At 55.5% G+C, this 14,602-nt stretch overlaps 1 protein-coding gene across 3 annotated transcripts in view; it reads right to left on the reverse strand.

Annotated features, from left to right (window-relative positions):
• PEX11G (peroxisomal biogenesis factor 11 gamma) overlaps positions 1 to 14,602 on the reverse strand; it is a 15,921-nt gene continuing 1,319 nt past the window's right edge. Inside the window, exons 1-5 of one of the 3 annotated variants that reach the window (XM_025985646.2) lie at positions 8,638 to 8,741; positions 6,525 to 6,713; positions 4,075 to 4,253; positions 1,224 to 1,286; positions 1 to 646 (exon numbers count right to left, since the gene is read on the reverse strand). In XM_025985646.2, the coding sequence (XP_025841431.2) occupies positions 412 to 646; positions 1,224 to 1,286; positions 4,075 to 4,253; positions 6,525 to 6,713; positions 8,638 to 8,697 (726 nt within the window). In that variant the 5' untranslated portion in view covers positions 8,698 to 8,741 and the 3' untranslated portion in view covers positions 1 to 411. Of the gene's footprint in view, positions 647 to 1,223; positions 1,287 to 4,074; positions 4,254 to 6,524; positions 6,714 to 7,223; positions 7,337 to 8,637; positions 8,742 to 14,602 lie in introns of those variants that run through there. The other 2 variants (XM_025985647.2, XM_072721528.1) reach the window with 2 other exon arrangements.

Here is a 14,602-nt window from a genome sequence, read left to right on the forward strand (position 1 = left end):
TCTGGCACCAGCACCCTGTTTAATCGGTCACCAATTCAACTTGCCTAAGGCCCGCCTGGCGCACGCCGTCCTGGCTCGGGCTCGCCTGAGGCAGACGCGGGCAGGCGGGGTGCTGCTGAGGCCCGCAGCACCTTCTCCGCACCTGAGGCCTGGGGACCCCTACTCTGGCCCTGAGAGAAGCCCCCCTCCGAGCCCCAACCGAGTTGGGAAGGCCTGGCCCTCAGCACCCAGGGGACCCACCCCGGGCCGGCGCCCAGGGCTGCCCCGAGCGTTCTCTGGGTTATGTGTCCCCACACCCGGCACTGATTTCCCTCCGCTCCAGACCCAGCCCCCCACCCGAGTGGCCGCTGCTTGGTGGGAAGGGGCCCTCTCGCGGGGCTCCGGCCGCACCCACACCCCGCCCGGGCCGCGTCAGGGGGTGGTGGCGGCCTCCCCGCCGCCGGCCTGGACCGCCTGGTACACGCTGAGGAGGGAGGACACCGTGCCCAGGAGGCCCACGAGCCACGGGGGGAAGCGGCCGGCCCACAGGACGCCCCGAGGCAGCCAGTGCACGGCGTTGGCCAGATCGGCCAGGTTGCTCAGGACAGCCAGCACCTCTGACCGGACCTGGGCCTCCATGGCCCTCCGCTTGCTTCGGGGCAGCCGGCTGTGGAAGCAAAGAGAAGACGGCTGGGGACACGGCAGCCACCCAAACGGGCAGGAAGAGGCGACAGCACAATGAATGAGAAATGGTGAGGCTGAGGCCGCCGTCCCCCACCCTGCCACGGGGACAGAGTCCCTGTCACACCCCCCAGAGGGAACCCAGGGTGTGAGCAGGGTGCAGACTGGCATGGGAAGTCTCGAACCCACACCCCAGCCCCTGGAAACAGGCAGGGAGCTGGGGGGGTGGCTGGCCGGTGGGCACGGCTTTGTCCCACATCCCCTCCCAGGATGAAACAGTGACAGTGACCATAGTCCTCAAGAAACCACCCTGATCATCCTCCCTGCTGGGGGCCCAGCCATGTGGGCTCAGCCACTTCCTGCCAACAGGGCCTCAGTTTCCCCATCTGTGCCAGCCCCTGGAGCTGCAGTAAGGCCCTGTGACCTAGCATTGGTGGCCCCCAGGGGGCGAGGCTGGTAACTGGTGAGAACTCAAAGCCCCTCCCTGGCTAGGGACACCCACATGGTCCCCAGCGTGTCCGAGGAAGCTGGCCTTTCTGCCGGGCGCTACCCCAAGGTCCTACCTGGTGAAGGCCACCACGGGGCTCCTCAGCCTCCGTCTCAGCGTCAGAACCAGCCACAGGGACCTGCAACAGGCAAGAAAAGCAGGGAGGGGGCGCGGGGGTGAGCGCCCCATGGCCAGCCTGAGGGGACACTGGCGCCCACCACCAGGGCCACAGGTTCCCTGTAAAGTTTGCTGAGCTCACCGGGTGGCTCCAACCGTCCCGCGCCTCCCAGAGCTCCAGTCCTGGCTGTGCCTCAGAAGCTCCTGGGGACTCCTACTTTGCACCCTGACCTGCCTAGACTGTCCACACGATATCTGGAAGCATCCAGTGCTGCTTTTTTTAAGATTTTACTTATTTGAAAGAGCCTGCGCAGGCGTGCACGTCCACATGGCGGGGGGGGGGGGGGGGCGGGGGGCAGAAGGAGAGGGAGAAGCAGGCTCCCCGCCAATCAGGGGGCCAGACGAGCCAGGCTCCATCCCAGTACCCCAAGCATCCAGTGCTCCTGACATCGGAGCCAGGCATGTGTACCTGCCCAGGTGACCTGTCCCCAGAGTCTGGGCCACAAGTCAGCACCTGCAGTGAGGTAAGCAGATCTGCTTCAGAGCCTCCTGGCAGGCAGGGGCAAAACGCCAATTCCTGGGCCCCGGGTCCCCAGACTAGCAGGATCCACACCTCTAGGCTCCTGGGCATCTGCATCTCGGCAACCTCCCTGGTGATTCTCAGACGCCTTGGGGTCTTACACACACCTGGTCGGGACCCCCCCCCCCCCCAGTTGCTCACACCAAAAAGAGAAATGAGGGAAAAGCACATGCTCTAAAAAATGAATGCAATAGGCAGAGCACAGACGGTTTGGTGGCACTGCCACTACCCCGTGAGACCATGACAGAGGATCTGTCTCATTAGACCTCTGTCCAAGCCCACAGGATATGCAACACGGAGACGAATCCTAAAGCAATCCACAGACTTGGGGTGCTTGACTTATCGATGCAGGTTCATCAACTGCTGGGGATTCTGGTAGTGGAGGGGCCGTGGGGTGGGTGGGAAGCTATAGAGACTCTACTTCCAGTTCAGTTGTGCTGTGAACCGAAAACTCTAAAAACAGTTTATTTGGGCAGCCCTGGTGGCGCAGCAGTTTAGCGCCGCCTGCAGCCTAGGGCGTGATCCTGGTAGATCCTGGATCGAATCCCACGTCAGGCTCCCTGCATTGCGCCTGCTTCTCCCTCTGCCTGTGTCTCTGCCTCTCTCTCTCTCTCTCTCTCTCTCTCTCTGTCTGTGTGTGTGTGTGTGTGTGTGTGTGTCTATGAATAAATAAATTATCTTAAAAAAAAGTTTATTTTAAAAAATTAATGGAACCATGGCGCCTGGCCAGCTCAGTCAGTAGAGTGTACAACTCTCGATCTCGATCTCGGGGTTGTGAGTTTGAGCCTCACGTTGGGTGTAAAGATTACTTAAAAATAAAAAATCTTGGGATCCCTGGGTGGCGCAGTGGTTTGGCGCCTGCCTTTGGCCCAGGGCGCGATCCTGGAGACCCGGGATCGAATCCCACATCAGGCTCCCGGTGCATGGAGCCTGCTTCTCCCTCCGCCTGTGTCTCTGCCTCTCTCTCTCTCTCTGTGACTATCATAAATAAATAAAAAAAAATTTAAAAAAATAAAATAAAAATAAAAAATCTTTAGAAAAAGAAATGAGGGCACCCCTGGTGGCTCAGTGGTTTAGCACCGCCTTCAGCCCAGGGCGTGATCCTGGAGTCCCAGGATCGAGTCCCACGTTGGGCTCCCTGCATGGAGCCTGCCTCTCCCTCTGCCTGTGTCTCTGCCTCTCTCTCTGCATCTCTCATGAATAAATAAATAAAATCTTAAAAGAAAAAAGAAATGAAACCAAGGCTGTTCTAAAACAGAACGGGAAGTGCCATGGGGCCAGAGGTCCCCAGCCCTCTGAGGAGAGGCCGTGAGCCAGCCCGGTGTCCCCGAGCTCATGGGGAAGGCTGGGGTCAGGAGGGGCGCGTAGACCAAGGAGCCTCGAAGGCTGGAAACAATCACCAGAGTATGGAGAGCGGGGTTCTCTGGGATGGACTGTAGGTGGTCTGTATCTTCCACTCTGGGGTGTGTTCATCTCCCAGACCATCAACCATAAGAATGTGATTAGGGCAAGTGTAGCTGGGGAAAACCAGGGCTGCCAAACACCAGTGTCTGGCCTGGAGACAAGTGGCGGTGAACTTGGGCACCGCTCCCTCCCTCCAGGGATCTGAGAGGCCTGTGCTTTCTGGGCAGGGAACTCCGAGCACACCCACTCAGCAAATTTTACAGAGAGGAAAACGTTCAGGAAGAAAGCATTATTTGAAAGTTCTAGAAACTGTCCCCTGGGTGGCTCAGCAGTTGAGCGTCTGCCTTGGGCTCAGGGCGTGATCCTGGAGACCCAGCGTTGAGTCCCACGTTGGGCTTCCTGCATGGAGCCTGCTTCTCCCTCTGCCTGTGTCTCTGACTCTCTCTCTCTCTCTCTCTCTCTCTCTCTCTCTCTCTGTCTGTCTCTATGTCTCATGAATAAATAAAAATCTTAAAAATATATATATAAGCCTAGAGGCAGTAAAGGGCAGGAATAGGTTCCTCCCTAGAGCTCCCAAAGCAGCACAGCCCTCCCCTGGATTTTGACTCCACACTGGACTTCAACCCCTGGAACTGTGAGCCAGTCAGTGGGAGCTGTTTAAAGCCACCGGGGGTGTGGGAACCTGTCACAGCAGCCGCGTGGGGGTGGGGGGTGGCCCCAAGAGGAGGCTAAGGGAAGAAGAAAAGACCCACCTGCCTCCAGCCTGTCGGCCCCTCTGCCCAGGTCTTAGTGACCCCTGGACCTGGCGGGCGTTCAGGCCACTTACCTGGCAATGCCCAGCAGCAGGGACAGGCCCCAGAAGGCTGTGCTCAGCGTCCACCACCGGGCGGAGTCCACACAGAGGATGTTGGCATCAGCAGCCCAGGCGATGTGCTCACAGGGGTAGTAGAGCTGGTCGGCCACGTTGCCCAGGACGGAGACGCAACGGACAAAGCTGTCCTCCTCCTGCAGGACCCAGACCGAGCCAGATGGCCATCACGGGGCAACATCCCGCCCGGCAGGCCCCCCAACCCCCCCCAAGGGGCTCTGGCTCACTAGGTCCCGAGTCCGCCCCGGCCCCAGCTGATTCCCAGGTAGGACCCCTCAGGTGGCCCGGCATCAGGGCCTTCCATGTCCTGCGCTCGGGTCTCCAGGCCAGGCTCCCTGGCTCAGGACTCGTGCAGAGCACCCTGACCCCACAGGGCAGGGCTCCCAGGAAGTGGGCACCTCCCAAACCAGAGAGGGGTCGCCGTCTCCACACACAGGCACCGGCCCCCGAACTGGCACACTGAGGTGCTTGGGGGAGCCTGCCACCTGCCCCCTCCTACGGGGACAGGCCTCAGGCCTGCGAATAGCAAAAGCCAAGCTGAGTTCTGAGCCACCACCTGTATCCAGCGGGACAGGGCCAGGTGAGACTGCAGGAGCCTGGTGCCCAGGCTGCATTCCTGTGCCCTGCCCTCAGGACCCCACTCCCTCGAGGCCTCCAAGCTGGGGGTGTCCCCCTTCACTTCCCTGCCTTCAGCCTCCTCATCCTCGCTGCCTGCCATTCCCCTCCCCCTCCTCTTCATCTTCCCAGGAACCCCTTCCTGAGGTCCCTTCCTTCCTACGAGCCAGCTGTGATGCTGCCTCCCTCTGGGCTCTGAACCCCATGCCAGCTCCCCCATCCTGCCTGGGACCTTCTGGTGCGGTGGCATATTTCACTGTCCATGAAAACAGGGCCCTCCCCGCAGCAGCACCACCCCCCGCCCCCACATTTCCTCATTCCACCCATGTCTCCAGACAAGCAGCAAGGCCGAGGCCCTACTGGGGAGGAGGAGATGCTCACAGACTCATAAACACTGGACCCAACAAAAGGAGTTCTTGTTCTGGCCAAGGGATAGACAAAGTGCAGAGGATCCCCGCCTCTTGTCTAGGGACCCAGAAATGTTGGTTCGGGGAGGGGTCCTCTGGGGGACACACAGGAAGAGTGCCCTAAACAAAGAGGGCAGGAGATGGGCGTTAAAACAGGAGGAAGGGGACACCTGGCTGGCTCACTGGTTGAGCATCTGTCTGCCTTTGGCTCAGGTCGTGATCCCGGGGTCCTGGGATCGAGTCCCGAGTCAGGTTCCCTGAGAGGAGCCTGCTTCTCCCTCTGCCTGTGTCTCTGCCTCTGTGTCTCTCGTGAATAAATAAAATCTTAAACACACACACACACACAAAAAAAAAAAAAAAAAAAAAACAGGAGGAAGGTCCAGAAAGCACTTGAGATTGAGGTGACTGGGCCATGGGCTCCGGAGTGGAAGAGAAGTGGGTGCATTTGAACCTGAGTGGCTCATAGAAGGGATCGGGAGACACGCAGGGCAGCCGAGGGAGGGGCATCACTTGGCCAGGCTGGCCCAGGGCAGCTTGTGAGCCCAGCCCCTGGGGAAATGGCCCTGGCGGGGAGGAGGACTGCCCCTGGGGAGGAGCACGGCCCTAGACCCACTGGCATTCCTGTGGAATGCTGCAGCGCTGTCGGAACAGCAGCATCTACACGTCCGCTGGCGGGGATCAGCTAAATAAAGCAGCATCCAGCTATGGAGCAGAGTATCTATACCGTGTGGCTGCAAAGAAGGAAGGAGCTCGTTTTGCACTAACATGGAGCGACCTCCAAGCGGGGCTTGGTCAGGAGGAAAAAAGCAAGTAGCCGGACAGTGACCGTGGCACAAAGCTACTTATGTGAACCGTGGGATTGTCTGTGCGTGTAGAGCGCGTGAAGGGATCCCAGAAAGCTGAGAAGAGTAGCTGCCTCTGGAGAGGACAACGGGGTGAGGGGATCAGAAAGGAGGGAGACTTTTTAATTATACAGTCCTTGGAAGGCGTGAACGCATCAGCTAATTGTTCATTTAAATTCAAAGGAGCACATCGGATCATCTCACAAAAAGCAAGCAAAATTCTTAAAAATAATAAATCTGGGGGATCCCTGGGTGGCTCAGGGATTTAGCGCCTGCCTTTGGCCCAGGGCGCGATCCTGGAGTTCCTGGATCAAGTCCCATATTGGGCTCCCTGCATGGAGCCTGCTTCTCCCCCTGCCTGTGTCTCTGCCTCTCTATCATAAATAAATAAATAAATAAATAAATAAATAAATAAATAACCAATCTTTAAAAAGAATAATAATAATAATAAATCTGTCCACACAGTTGCCTTTAGACATCTCCGTTAAAGGCTGGTTGCCCCGAGCCTGCGCCGCCCTCTCTATGGCCCCCCGCACCCCGTTACCTCTGGCCCCAGGCCATACTGCTTCGTGTAGATAAACATGGCCACGTCGTCAAAGAGTCGCAGGACAGTCCTGCAGTGGCTGAGCTGGGAGGACAGTGTGAGCAGGCGCGTCCCCACTTCTGACCGGGCTGGACAATGTTCCACCAGGACCCCGCCAACCAGCTGGCAGCAGTAGCCCAGTGTTCGGATCTGCGGGAGACCACAGGCAGTCAGCAGGGCCCAGCTCCTGGGCTGAGCCGGGTCGGCCCCCATGACCCAGGGCCATGGGTCCCCTGGGGGTCAAGTGCAGTACGGGGTGTGCAGGCTAGATCAACAAACTCCCAATAAACGCTGAAAGCTTAGTGGCGCCTGGGTGGCTCAGCAGCTGACCGTCTGCCTTTGGCTCAGGTCATGATCTCAGGGTCCCGGGATCGTCCCACATCGGGTTCCCTGCAGGGAGCCTGCTTCTCCCTCTGCCTGTGTCTCTGCCTCTCTCTGTGTGTCTCTCATGAATAAATAAAATATTAAAATATATATAAATTTAAAAAACAAAAGCTGAAAGTTTAAAGAGATACTTGCAGGTGGGACACATGGAGAAACATGACCTCATTGTCCAAAAGTCCCTGTGGGGACTCCAAAGGAGTGCTGGCCTTTGTCCCTGAGGGGCACAGCCTTTGGAGACAGATGTGCTGGAGGCAAGAAAATGAAACCATGTCCCACCTCCTGGGTCCTCCTTTTCCCAGCAGGCAGGAGGACGAGGTGGACGTGTATATTTGCACCTACGCAGCTGGACCAAAGCCTGTAGCTGGCCTGGGGAATGGAGAAGTGATGAGGCCTCAGCCCAGTGGGCAAAAAAGGTAACCTGCTTGAATTACTTCAGTGAGAAGGAACCCACCCAGCGGGTGATTTGGGGCATTGGGAACTGGGTCACCTTCACCGCCCTCACATCCTTAGTTCATCTGCTTTCCAGAAATCGCTTCTTCCTGTTGTTTTACATATGATTTTCACTTATAATTTCTTTTCGGTCCCTCTGTAATAGCGAAACTCTGCAATTTAAATGTACAGCTTGGGAATTTATTAAAACCTGAATGCCCAGGGATGCCCCAGTGGCTCAGTGGTTGACCGTCTGCCTTTGGTTTAGGTCTCAATCCCGGGGTCCTGGGATTGAGTCTTGCATTGGGCTCCCTGCAGGAAGCCTGCTTCTCCCTCTGCCTGTGTCTCTGCCTCTCTGTGTGTGTGTCTCTCATGAATAAATAAATAAAATCTTAAAAAAAAAAAGGGGGGGGGGGAATCCCTGGGTGGCTCAGCGGTTTAGCGCCTGCCTTTGGCCCAGGGCGTGATCCTGGAGTCCCAGGATCGAATCCCACATCAGGCTCCCTGCATGGAGCCTGCTTCTCCCTCTGCCTGTGTCTCTGCCTCTCTGTGTGTGTGTCTTTCATGAATAAATAAATAAATAAAATCTTAAAAAAAAAAACTGATTATAAAAAAAAAAAAAAACCACCAGAGTGCCCAATCATAAGGGAGGTGACTGGAACCTAAGTGCCCACCACTGGTACATTTCCTGGCACGACCTAAATGCCAACCTAGAAAACAGCAGCTTATGTAGGAACAAGCTGAGAGTCCGCCTTCAAGGGCCTTCCAGCCATAACGGGAAGGGCCTACAAAATCCTAGACCCCCCGTATAAGATCGCTAGGGACAACCCGGGGACCCACTACAGCGGCCTGGTCAGATCCTAAATGTTCAGACACGATCCGGGCGGCCTGTAAACGTCCAGCCAGGGTGCACTGTAACAACCTAAGTGCCCAGTCACGGGGGATCCGGTCGCCACCTCAATGTGCAGCCATGGGGGAGCCCTGCCACACCGACTGGGACAGCCCCGTGCCCGTCTTCAGTGGGCGGGTCGGATCCCAAATGTCCAAACGTGCGGATCCGGTTGGTATCGACAACACCCAGCCCTGGAGGGTGACCAGAAACAGCCTATGTCCACCGCTCGGGGACAGGGTCGGAGCCCAGCCGGGAGCGCGCCTCTGCGCGGGGTGATCCTGGGCGACCCGCCCTGTCTGGCCGCCGCGTCCCGGCTCCGAGCTCAGGCCCCGCGCGGGGACCTCCGGCCGCGCTCCGCCCCAGCCTCACCAGGCGGTCCCGGCCCCTGTACGACTCCAGCGCCGACGCCAGGCCGCTCAGCGCCGCCATGGCAACTCCGCCGTGACGTCAGCGCGCAGCGCCGGGGGGCGGGGCGAGGGGCGAGGCCACGCCCCCCGGAAAGCTGTGCGCAGGCGCGGTCGCGACCCTTTGTCCCCGCAGCGGCGGCTCGCAGCGGGGTGGCAGCCGCGTGTGCACTCCCCGGGCCTGGGCACCCGGACAGCCCTCGGCCCCGCCACCGGTCGCCTTTTCAGCGTTAACCGTCCACCCACAAAAGTAATGGCCGGGCGGAAGCACCAAGCAACCTGTCTGCTCGGCTCTAGTGAGCATGTACAAGGCCTTTTTGGAAAATTAAGGCAACTCCTAGACTCGTTCTAGAATAGGCGAGAGCCCGGTAACTGGGGCTGCGCCGGAGAGGGTAGCTAACTGCGCGGCTGGGAAGAGGGATATTAAGTTGTTCACCTTTGTACCAGGTTTTTGTTTTTTCATGCATTCATGAGACACCGAGGCAGAGGGAGAAGCAGGACTCGATCCCAAGACCCCGGGACCACGACCCAAGCGGAAGGCAGGCGCCCAACCACTGAGCCACCCAGGTGTCCCTTTGTACCAGTTTGTAGCTCCCCCCGCCCCCGATTTATTGCGAGATAATTGATGTGTACGTCCTGTATGGATTTCAGGTGCATAGCACAAAAGTCTGACTCACAGATACCGTGAAACGATTACAGTAAGTGTAGTTAACAACCAGCATCTCGTATAACTTTGTGCAACAGGCATGTATGATCTCATCCGAAAGTCAGATGCCGGGTGCCTGGTGGCTCAGTGGGTTAAGCACCTGCCTGCAGCTCAGGTCATGATCCCGGGGTCCTGGGATGGAGCCTGGCATCCTGCTCCCAGCTCAGCCGGAAGTCTGCTTCTCCCACTCCTGCTTCCCCCTGCCCGTGAGTGGTGCGCTCTCTGTCAAATAAATAAATAAAATGTTTAAAAGGTCAAGTGAGATTTTTTTTTTTTTTTTAATCTATGATAGTCACAGAGAGAGAGAGAGGCGGAGACATAGGCAGAGGGAGAAGCAGGCTCCATGCACCAGGAGCCCGATGTGGGATTCGATCCGGGGTCTCTAGGATCGCGCCCTGGGCCAAAGGCAAGCGCCAAACCGCTGCACCACCCAGGGATCCCCGCAAGTGAGATTTTTCAAGAAGTTAACATGACCCTTTCCCTTTTTTTTTTTTTTTCTTCCAAATCGTAAAATTCACGTATGAGGCACCTTTTTTTTTTTTTTTTTTTTTTTTTTTTTTTTTTTTTTTTATTTATGATAGTCACAGAGAGAGAGAGAGAGGCAGAGACACAGGCAGAGGGAGAAGCAGGCTCCATGCACCGGGAGCCCGACATGGGATTCGATCCCGGGTCTCCAGGATCGCGCCCTGGGCCAAAGGCAGGCGCTAAACCGCTGCGCCACCCAGGGATCCCGAGGCACCTTTCTAAGATGTACAGTGCAATGACATTTAGGACACCTGCAGGTAAGAACATCAGCCCTTGCTAGCTTCAAAACATTTTCATCGTCCTTGGAGAAGACCCTGTAACTCTGGCAAGCAGTAAATCTAGTCTTTCCTACCCCACCCCCATCTGCTTTGTCTCTGTGGGTTTACCTATTCTGGATATTTCATATAACTGGGATACTGCAATATGTGACCATTTGTGTCTGGCTTCTTTCGCTTAGCATCGTTTCTTTTTCTTTTTTTTTTTTTTTTAAGATTTTATTTATTTATTCATGAGAGATACACAGAGAGACTGGCAGAGACACAGGCAGAAGGAGAACTAGGCTCCCTGTGGGGAGCTGATGCAGGACTTGATCCCAGGACCCCAGGATCATGACCTGAGTCAAAGGCAGATGCTCAACCACTGAGCCACCTGGGTGCCCCTAGCATCATGTTTCTGACGTTCATCCACATTGCAGCTTATATCAATACTTCATTCTTTTTGCAGCTGCATAATATTCCCTTGTATGGACCTACCGCATCTCGTTTATCCATTCAGCCATTGATGGATCCTTGGGCCATTTCCACATTTTGGAGACTGAATGATGCTGCTATGAACATGGGTCTGTGTATCTTCCTTCAACTTCAGTTCCTTTGGGTAAACACCCAGGAGTGGAATGACTGAGTCATACAGTGGCTGTGTGTTTGATTTTTTGAGGAACTACCAGACTGTTTTCCACATTGGCTGCACCACTTTACATTCCCACCAGCAATGCTCAACATTCTCCACATTCTTGACACTTTTTTTTTAAGTTTTTCATTTATTTATTTATTTGAGAGAGAGAGAGAGGGAGCAAGGGGGAGCAGCAGGTGGAGAGGGAGCAGCAGGCTCCCCCTGCTGAGCAGAGAATCTGACACAGGGCTTGATCCCAGGACCCCAGAATCATGACCTGAGCTGAAAGCAGATGCTCAACCGACCGAGCCACCCAGGTGCCCCTCTTGCCAACACTTTTATTTTGCTTCGTTACTATTATGGCCATCCTGCTGGGTGGATATCTCCTATTGCCTTGCTTTTTATTTCCCTCATGACTAATGATGTTGACTGCTTGCCTTTTGGAAAATATTTCCCCTTTATTTCAACTTGTATGACTCTTAGTGTCTCACTCCCTTCTTTCCAACCACACTGCCTTCCTCCTGGTCCTTAAAGTTATAGTACACTCCTGCCCCCAGGGCCTTTGCATTGGCTGTGCCCTCTGCCTAGAATCTCTCCCTCCAGATTCCCACATGGCTCCCTCCCTCACCTCTTCCTCCTGTTTACTGGAACATCATCTTCTCATGGGACTGCCCCATCACACCCTCCTGGGCACTTCCCACATTTCCTGCTGCCTTATTTTTCCTTAGCTTGGAATATTATCTAACATTAACTATATTGCTTCTTTATCTAGTTGCCTAGTTGTCTCTCATCAGAATGTGAGGACTTTGATATGTCTTGGTCACAGCTATGTTCCCACAGCCTGGCACAAGACAAGTTCTCAAGTTCTCAATCAGTGCCGTAGCCGGCAGGGCTCAGCTCCTCACCCAAAGCTCTGTGCTCACACTCCATCCGCACTATCCTGAGAAACCATCCACTCCTCTGACTTCCCTGGGCCCCTCGCCACTGGCCTCTCCCTCATGCCTCTTTAAATCGTGACCTGACTCCTAACCTACCTGCCCCCTGGACACTTTCCCTGCAAATCCCACCAACCCCATCCCCATCCTCAGCATGTCCCAATGGACTTAAGCATCATCCTCGAACATCTTTTTCTCCCGTGTTCCCATCTCAGGGCAGCCCCGCCAGTCACTGAGCCACCCAGTCACAGACCTGGACATCATGCTCACCTCTTTGTCTCCCCGTGCACCAAAATGTCGAATCTATCCACTACCTCCTGGCCCACAGCCCTTTCCATAGGCAGCCCGCTTCCTCTCTCCAAGTCCGGGACCCCAAACTCTGCCTGCCCCGGGTCTGCCTTCCCGACAACATCTCAAGAGACTCTTTAACCCCCACATCTGACCACAGTCCTCCTTGCTTAAGACTTGGGCACAGGTGTCTGTGTGCTCCCACCCCCTAACTAGGGACACTGTTCCTGCAGCAGAAAAAAGTCCAAGCCGAGCCCAAGGCCTGCAGAGGGAAGGCGGGTCTTGGGCTGGAGAGCCTGCTGCTGCCACAGGAGTGGCTAGATCCCTTCTTTTGAGCCCACGCTGCCCCTGACAGCTTGGTTAACAGCACAGCCCCTTTCTGCGTGACCACTGAGGGCCAGGTCCTGTGCCAGGCATCGAGCACGCAGCAGTGAGTCTTGCAAGCCCTGCCCAGCCCTCACAGTGTCCTCCGCCATCTGGTTAGGGTTGAACTTGACCTTTGAGAGAGAGACAGGAGCTAGCCTGGTGTTCCCAGCTGGCCCTGTTGTTGCTAGGAGCTGGCCTGGCAGTCCCAGCTAAGCCCTGGTGTTCTCCTGTTGGACATAAATAATTTTGCAGAATGCCAGCGGTGGTCAAGGCCTCTCCGTGACCGCAGTGGAACAAGACAAAACAAGCTCGCCCCGTAATCACGTCTGAATGCGGGCAAAACATGAGCACTGTCCAAACCACAGCAGCAACTGGACATTCAGTTTTCCTGGATAGTCTGACTGCTGTTTTTTTTACCAATGGCAGCTTCATTCTTACTTCATTCCTGAGACTTTCTGATAAAAATGAAGATCCTCGTGGCACCTGGGTGGCTCAGTGGTTGAGCAACTGCCTTCAGCTCAGGTCGTGATCCCGGGGTCCTGGGATCGAGTTCCACATCAGGCCCCCTGCAGGGAGCCTGCTTCTCCCTCTGCCAATGTCTCTGTCTCTCTCTGTGCCTCTCATTAGTAAATAAATAAACTCTAAAAAAAAAAAAAAAAAAAAAAGGTACCTTGGAGATCTGTGAGCCTTAGAATGACATTAATCATTGTAGTGACCCCCAAAGACCAAAGACACTGGCTAGTCCTGTGTGGGAAATGTGAGGGAGCAGACAAGCAGAAAAACTTTGGAAAATGATAATAATGAATACCAGCAGCCTGTGGCTTCAAATCCTCACTGCTGCTTTTTCTTTTTTTAATTCTATTTATTTATTCATGAGAGACACAGAGAGAGAGGCAGAGACACAGGCAGAGGGAGAAGCAGGCTCCATGCAGGGAGCCGAAGTGGGACTCGATCCTGGGACTGGATCCCGGTACTTGATCCCAAGACTCAAGGATCAGGCCCTGGACTGAAGGTGGCGCTAAACCCCTGAGCCACCCGGCTGCCCCTCAATGCTGCTTTCTGAAGTGGTTGCCATTCTCAACCCCATTTTCTAGATGACAAAACTGAGGCTCGGGGAAGTCTAGTCACTTGCCAAGCTCTCCTGAGCTCTCAGGAGGCAGGATCCCCTGGCCTCCCTCCAGATCTTCCTCCCAGCCGCCCTCAGGATTGCTGGGGGACCATTGTGACAGCACCATCTGAGGACAGCTCTTTGGTCACAATGGGCAGTTCTGGACCACAGCGGGACGCAGCCTTGGAAGGAACATGTGAGCATCCTCTGGGAGACTGGGGACAGAAGGAATCTCAGGGTCAGGCCGGAGGCCAAGCGCATTTTCTAGGACTCATAAGTCCCCATGCCACCCCTTGAGGTAAGTAGCATGTGCTCATCCCTGCTATGGAAGCTGAAGTTCACAGGAGCCCAATCACTTATTCCAAGGTGACCTAACTAGTAACTTCAGTTGTCAGATTCTCCATAAACTATTTGAGGACTTCTCAATGCTCAACTATTTTATTTTTTTTAAGATTTTATTTATGAGAGACACAGAGAGAGAGAGAGAGAGGCAGAGACACAGGCAGAGGGAGAAGCAGGCTCCATGCAGGGAGCCTGATGTGAGCCTGATGTGGGACTTGATCCCGGGTCTCCAGGGTGGGGCCCTGGGCTGAAGGCGACGCTAAACCGCTGAACCACCCAGGCTACCCCTGCTCAACTATTTTAGGTGCCAAAATGATCAAAAAAGCAAACACAGGTGCTGAAAAACTGTGGTGTTGTTAAAATGCTTGATGCCTGTTTTCTAAAGAGGTCAACATGAGCTAGTTGTGAGCTGATGGGGTCCGGGCAGGGCTGGCCAGCTCCTGGGATGCTGGTGGCACCCTAGGGGCTGGTCTCTGAGGCGCTGGGAGGAGAGACTCCTCTGCTCTGACGAAAGGCAAGAAAGGCCCAGTCAGCTAAGCGGGCTGCTGGCAGCCGGGAGCTGGAGATGAGCGAAGTGCAGTGAGAGGTGTCTCAGCCTCAGAGAGTTTGAGGACTGGAAGAGATCCAGGAGAACAACTGCAGAGGGCAGGAGGGCCCATGAGGAAGTGTGTGGCAGAGATGGGACAGTGGCCAGGACTGAGCAGACATAGAGGGGAGAGCCATGGCCTTGACCCCTAAGTGAGGGTGAGGAGAGGGGGCTCCTGTAGCAGAC

Source organism: Vulpes vulpes, chromosome 9 (genome assembly GCF_048418805.1).
Source record: "Vulpes vulpes isolate BD-2025 chromosome 9, VulVul3, whole genome shotgun sequence".
Taxonomy (NCBI): Eukaryota; Metazoa; Chordata; class Mammalia; order Carnivora; family Canidae; genus Vulpes; species Vulpes vulpes.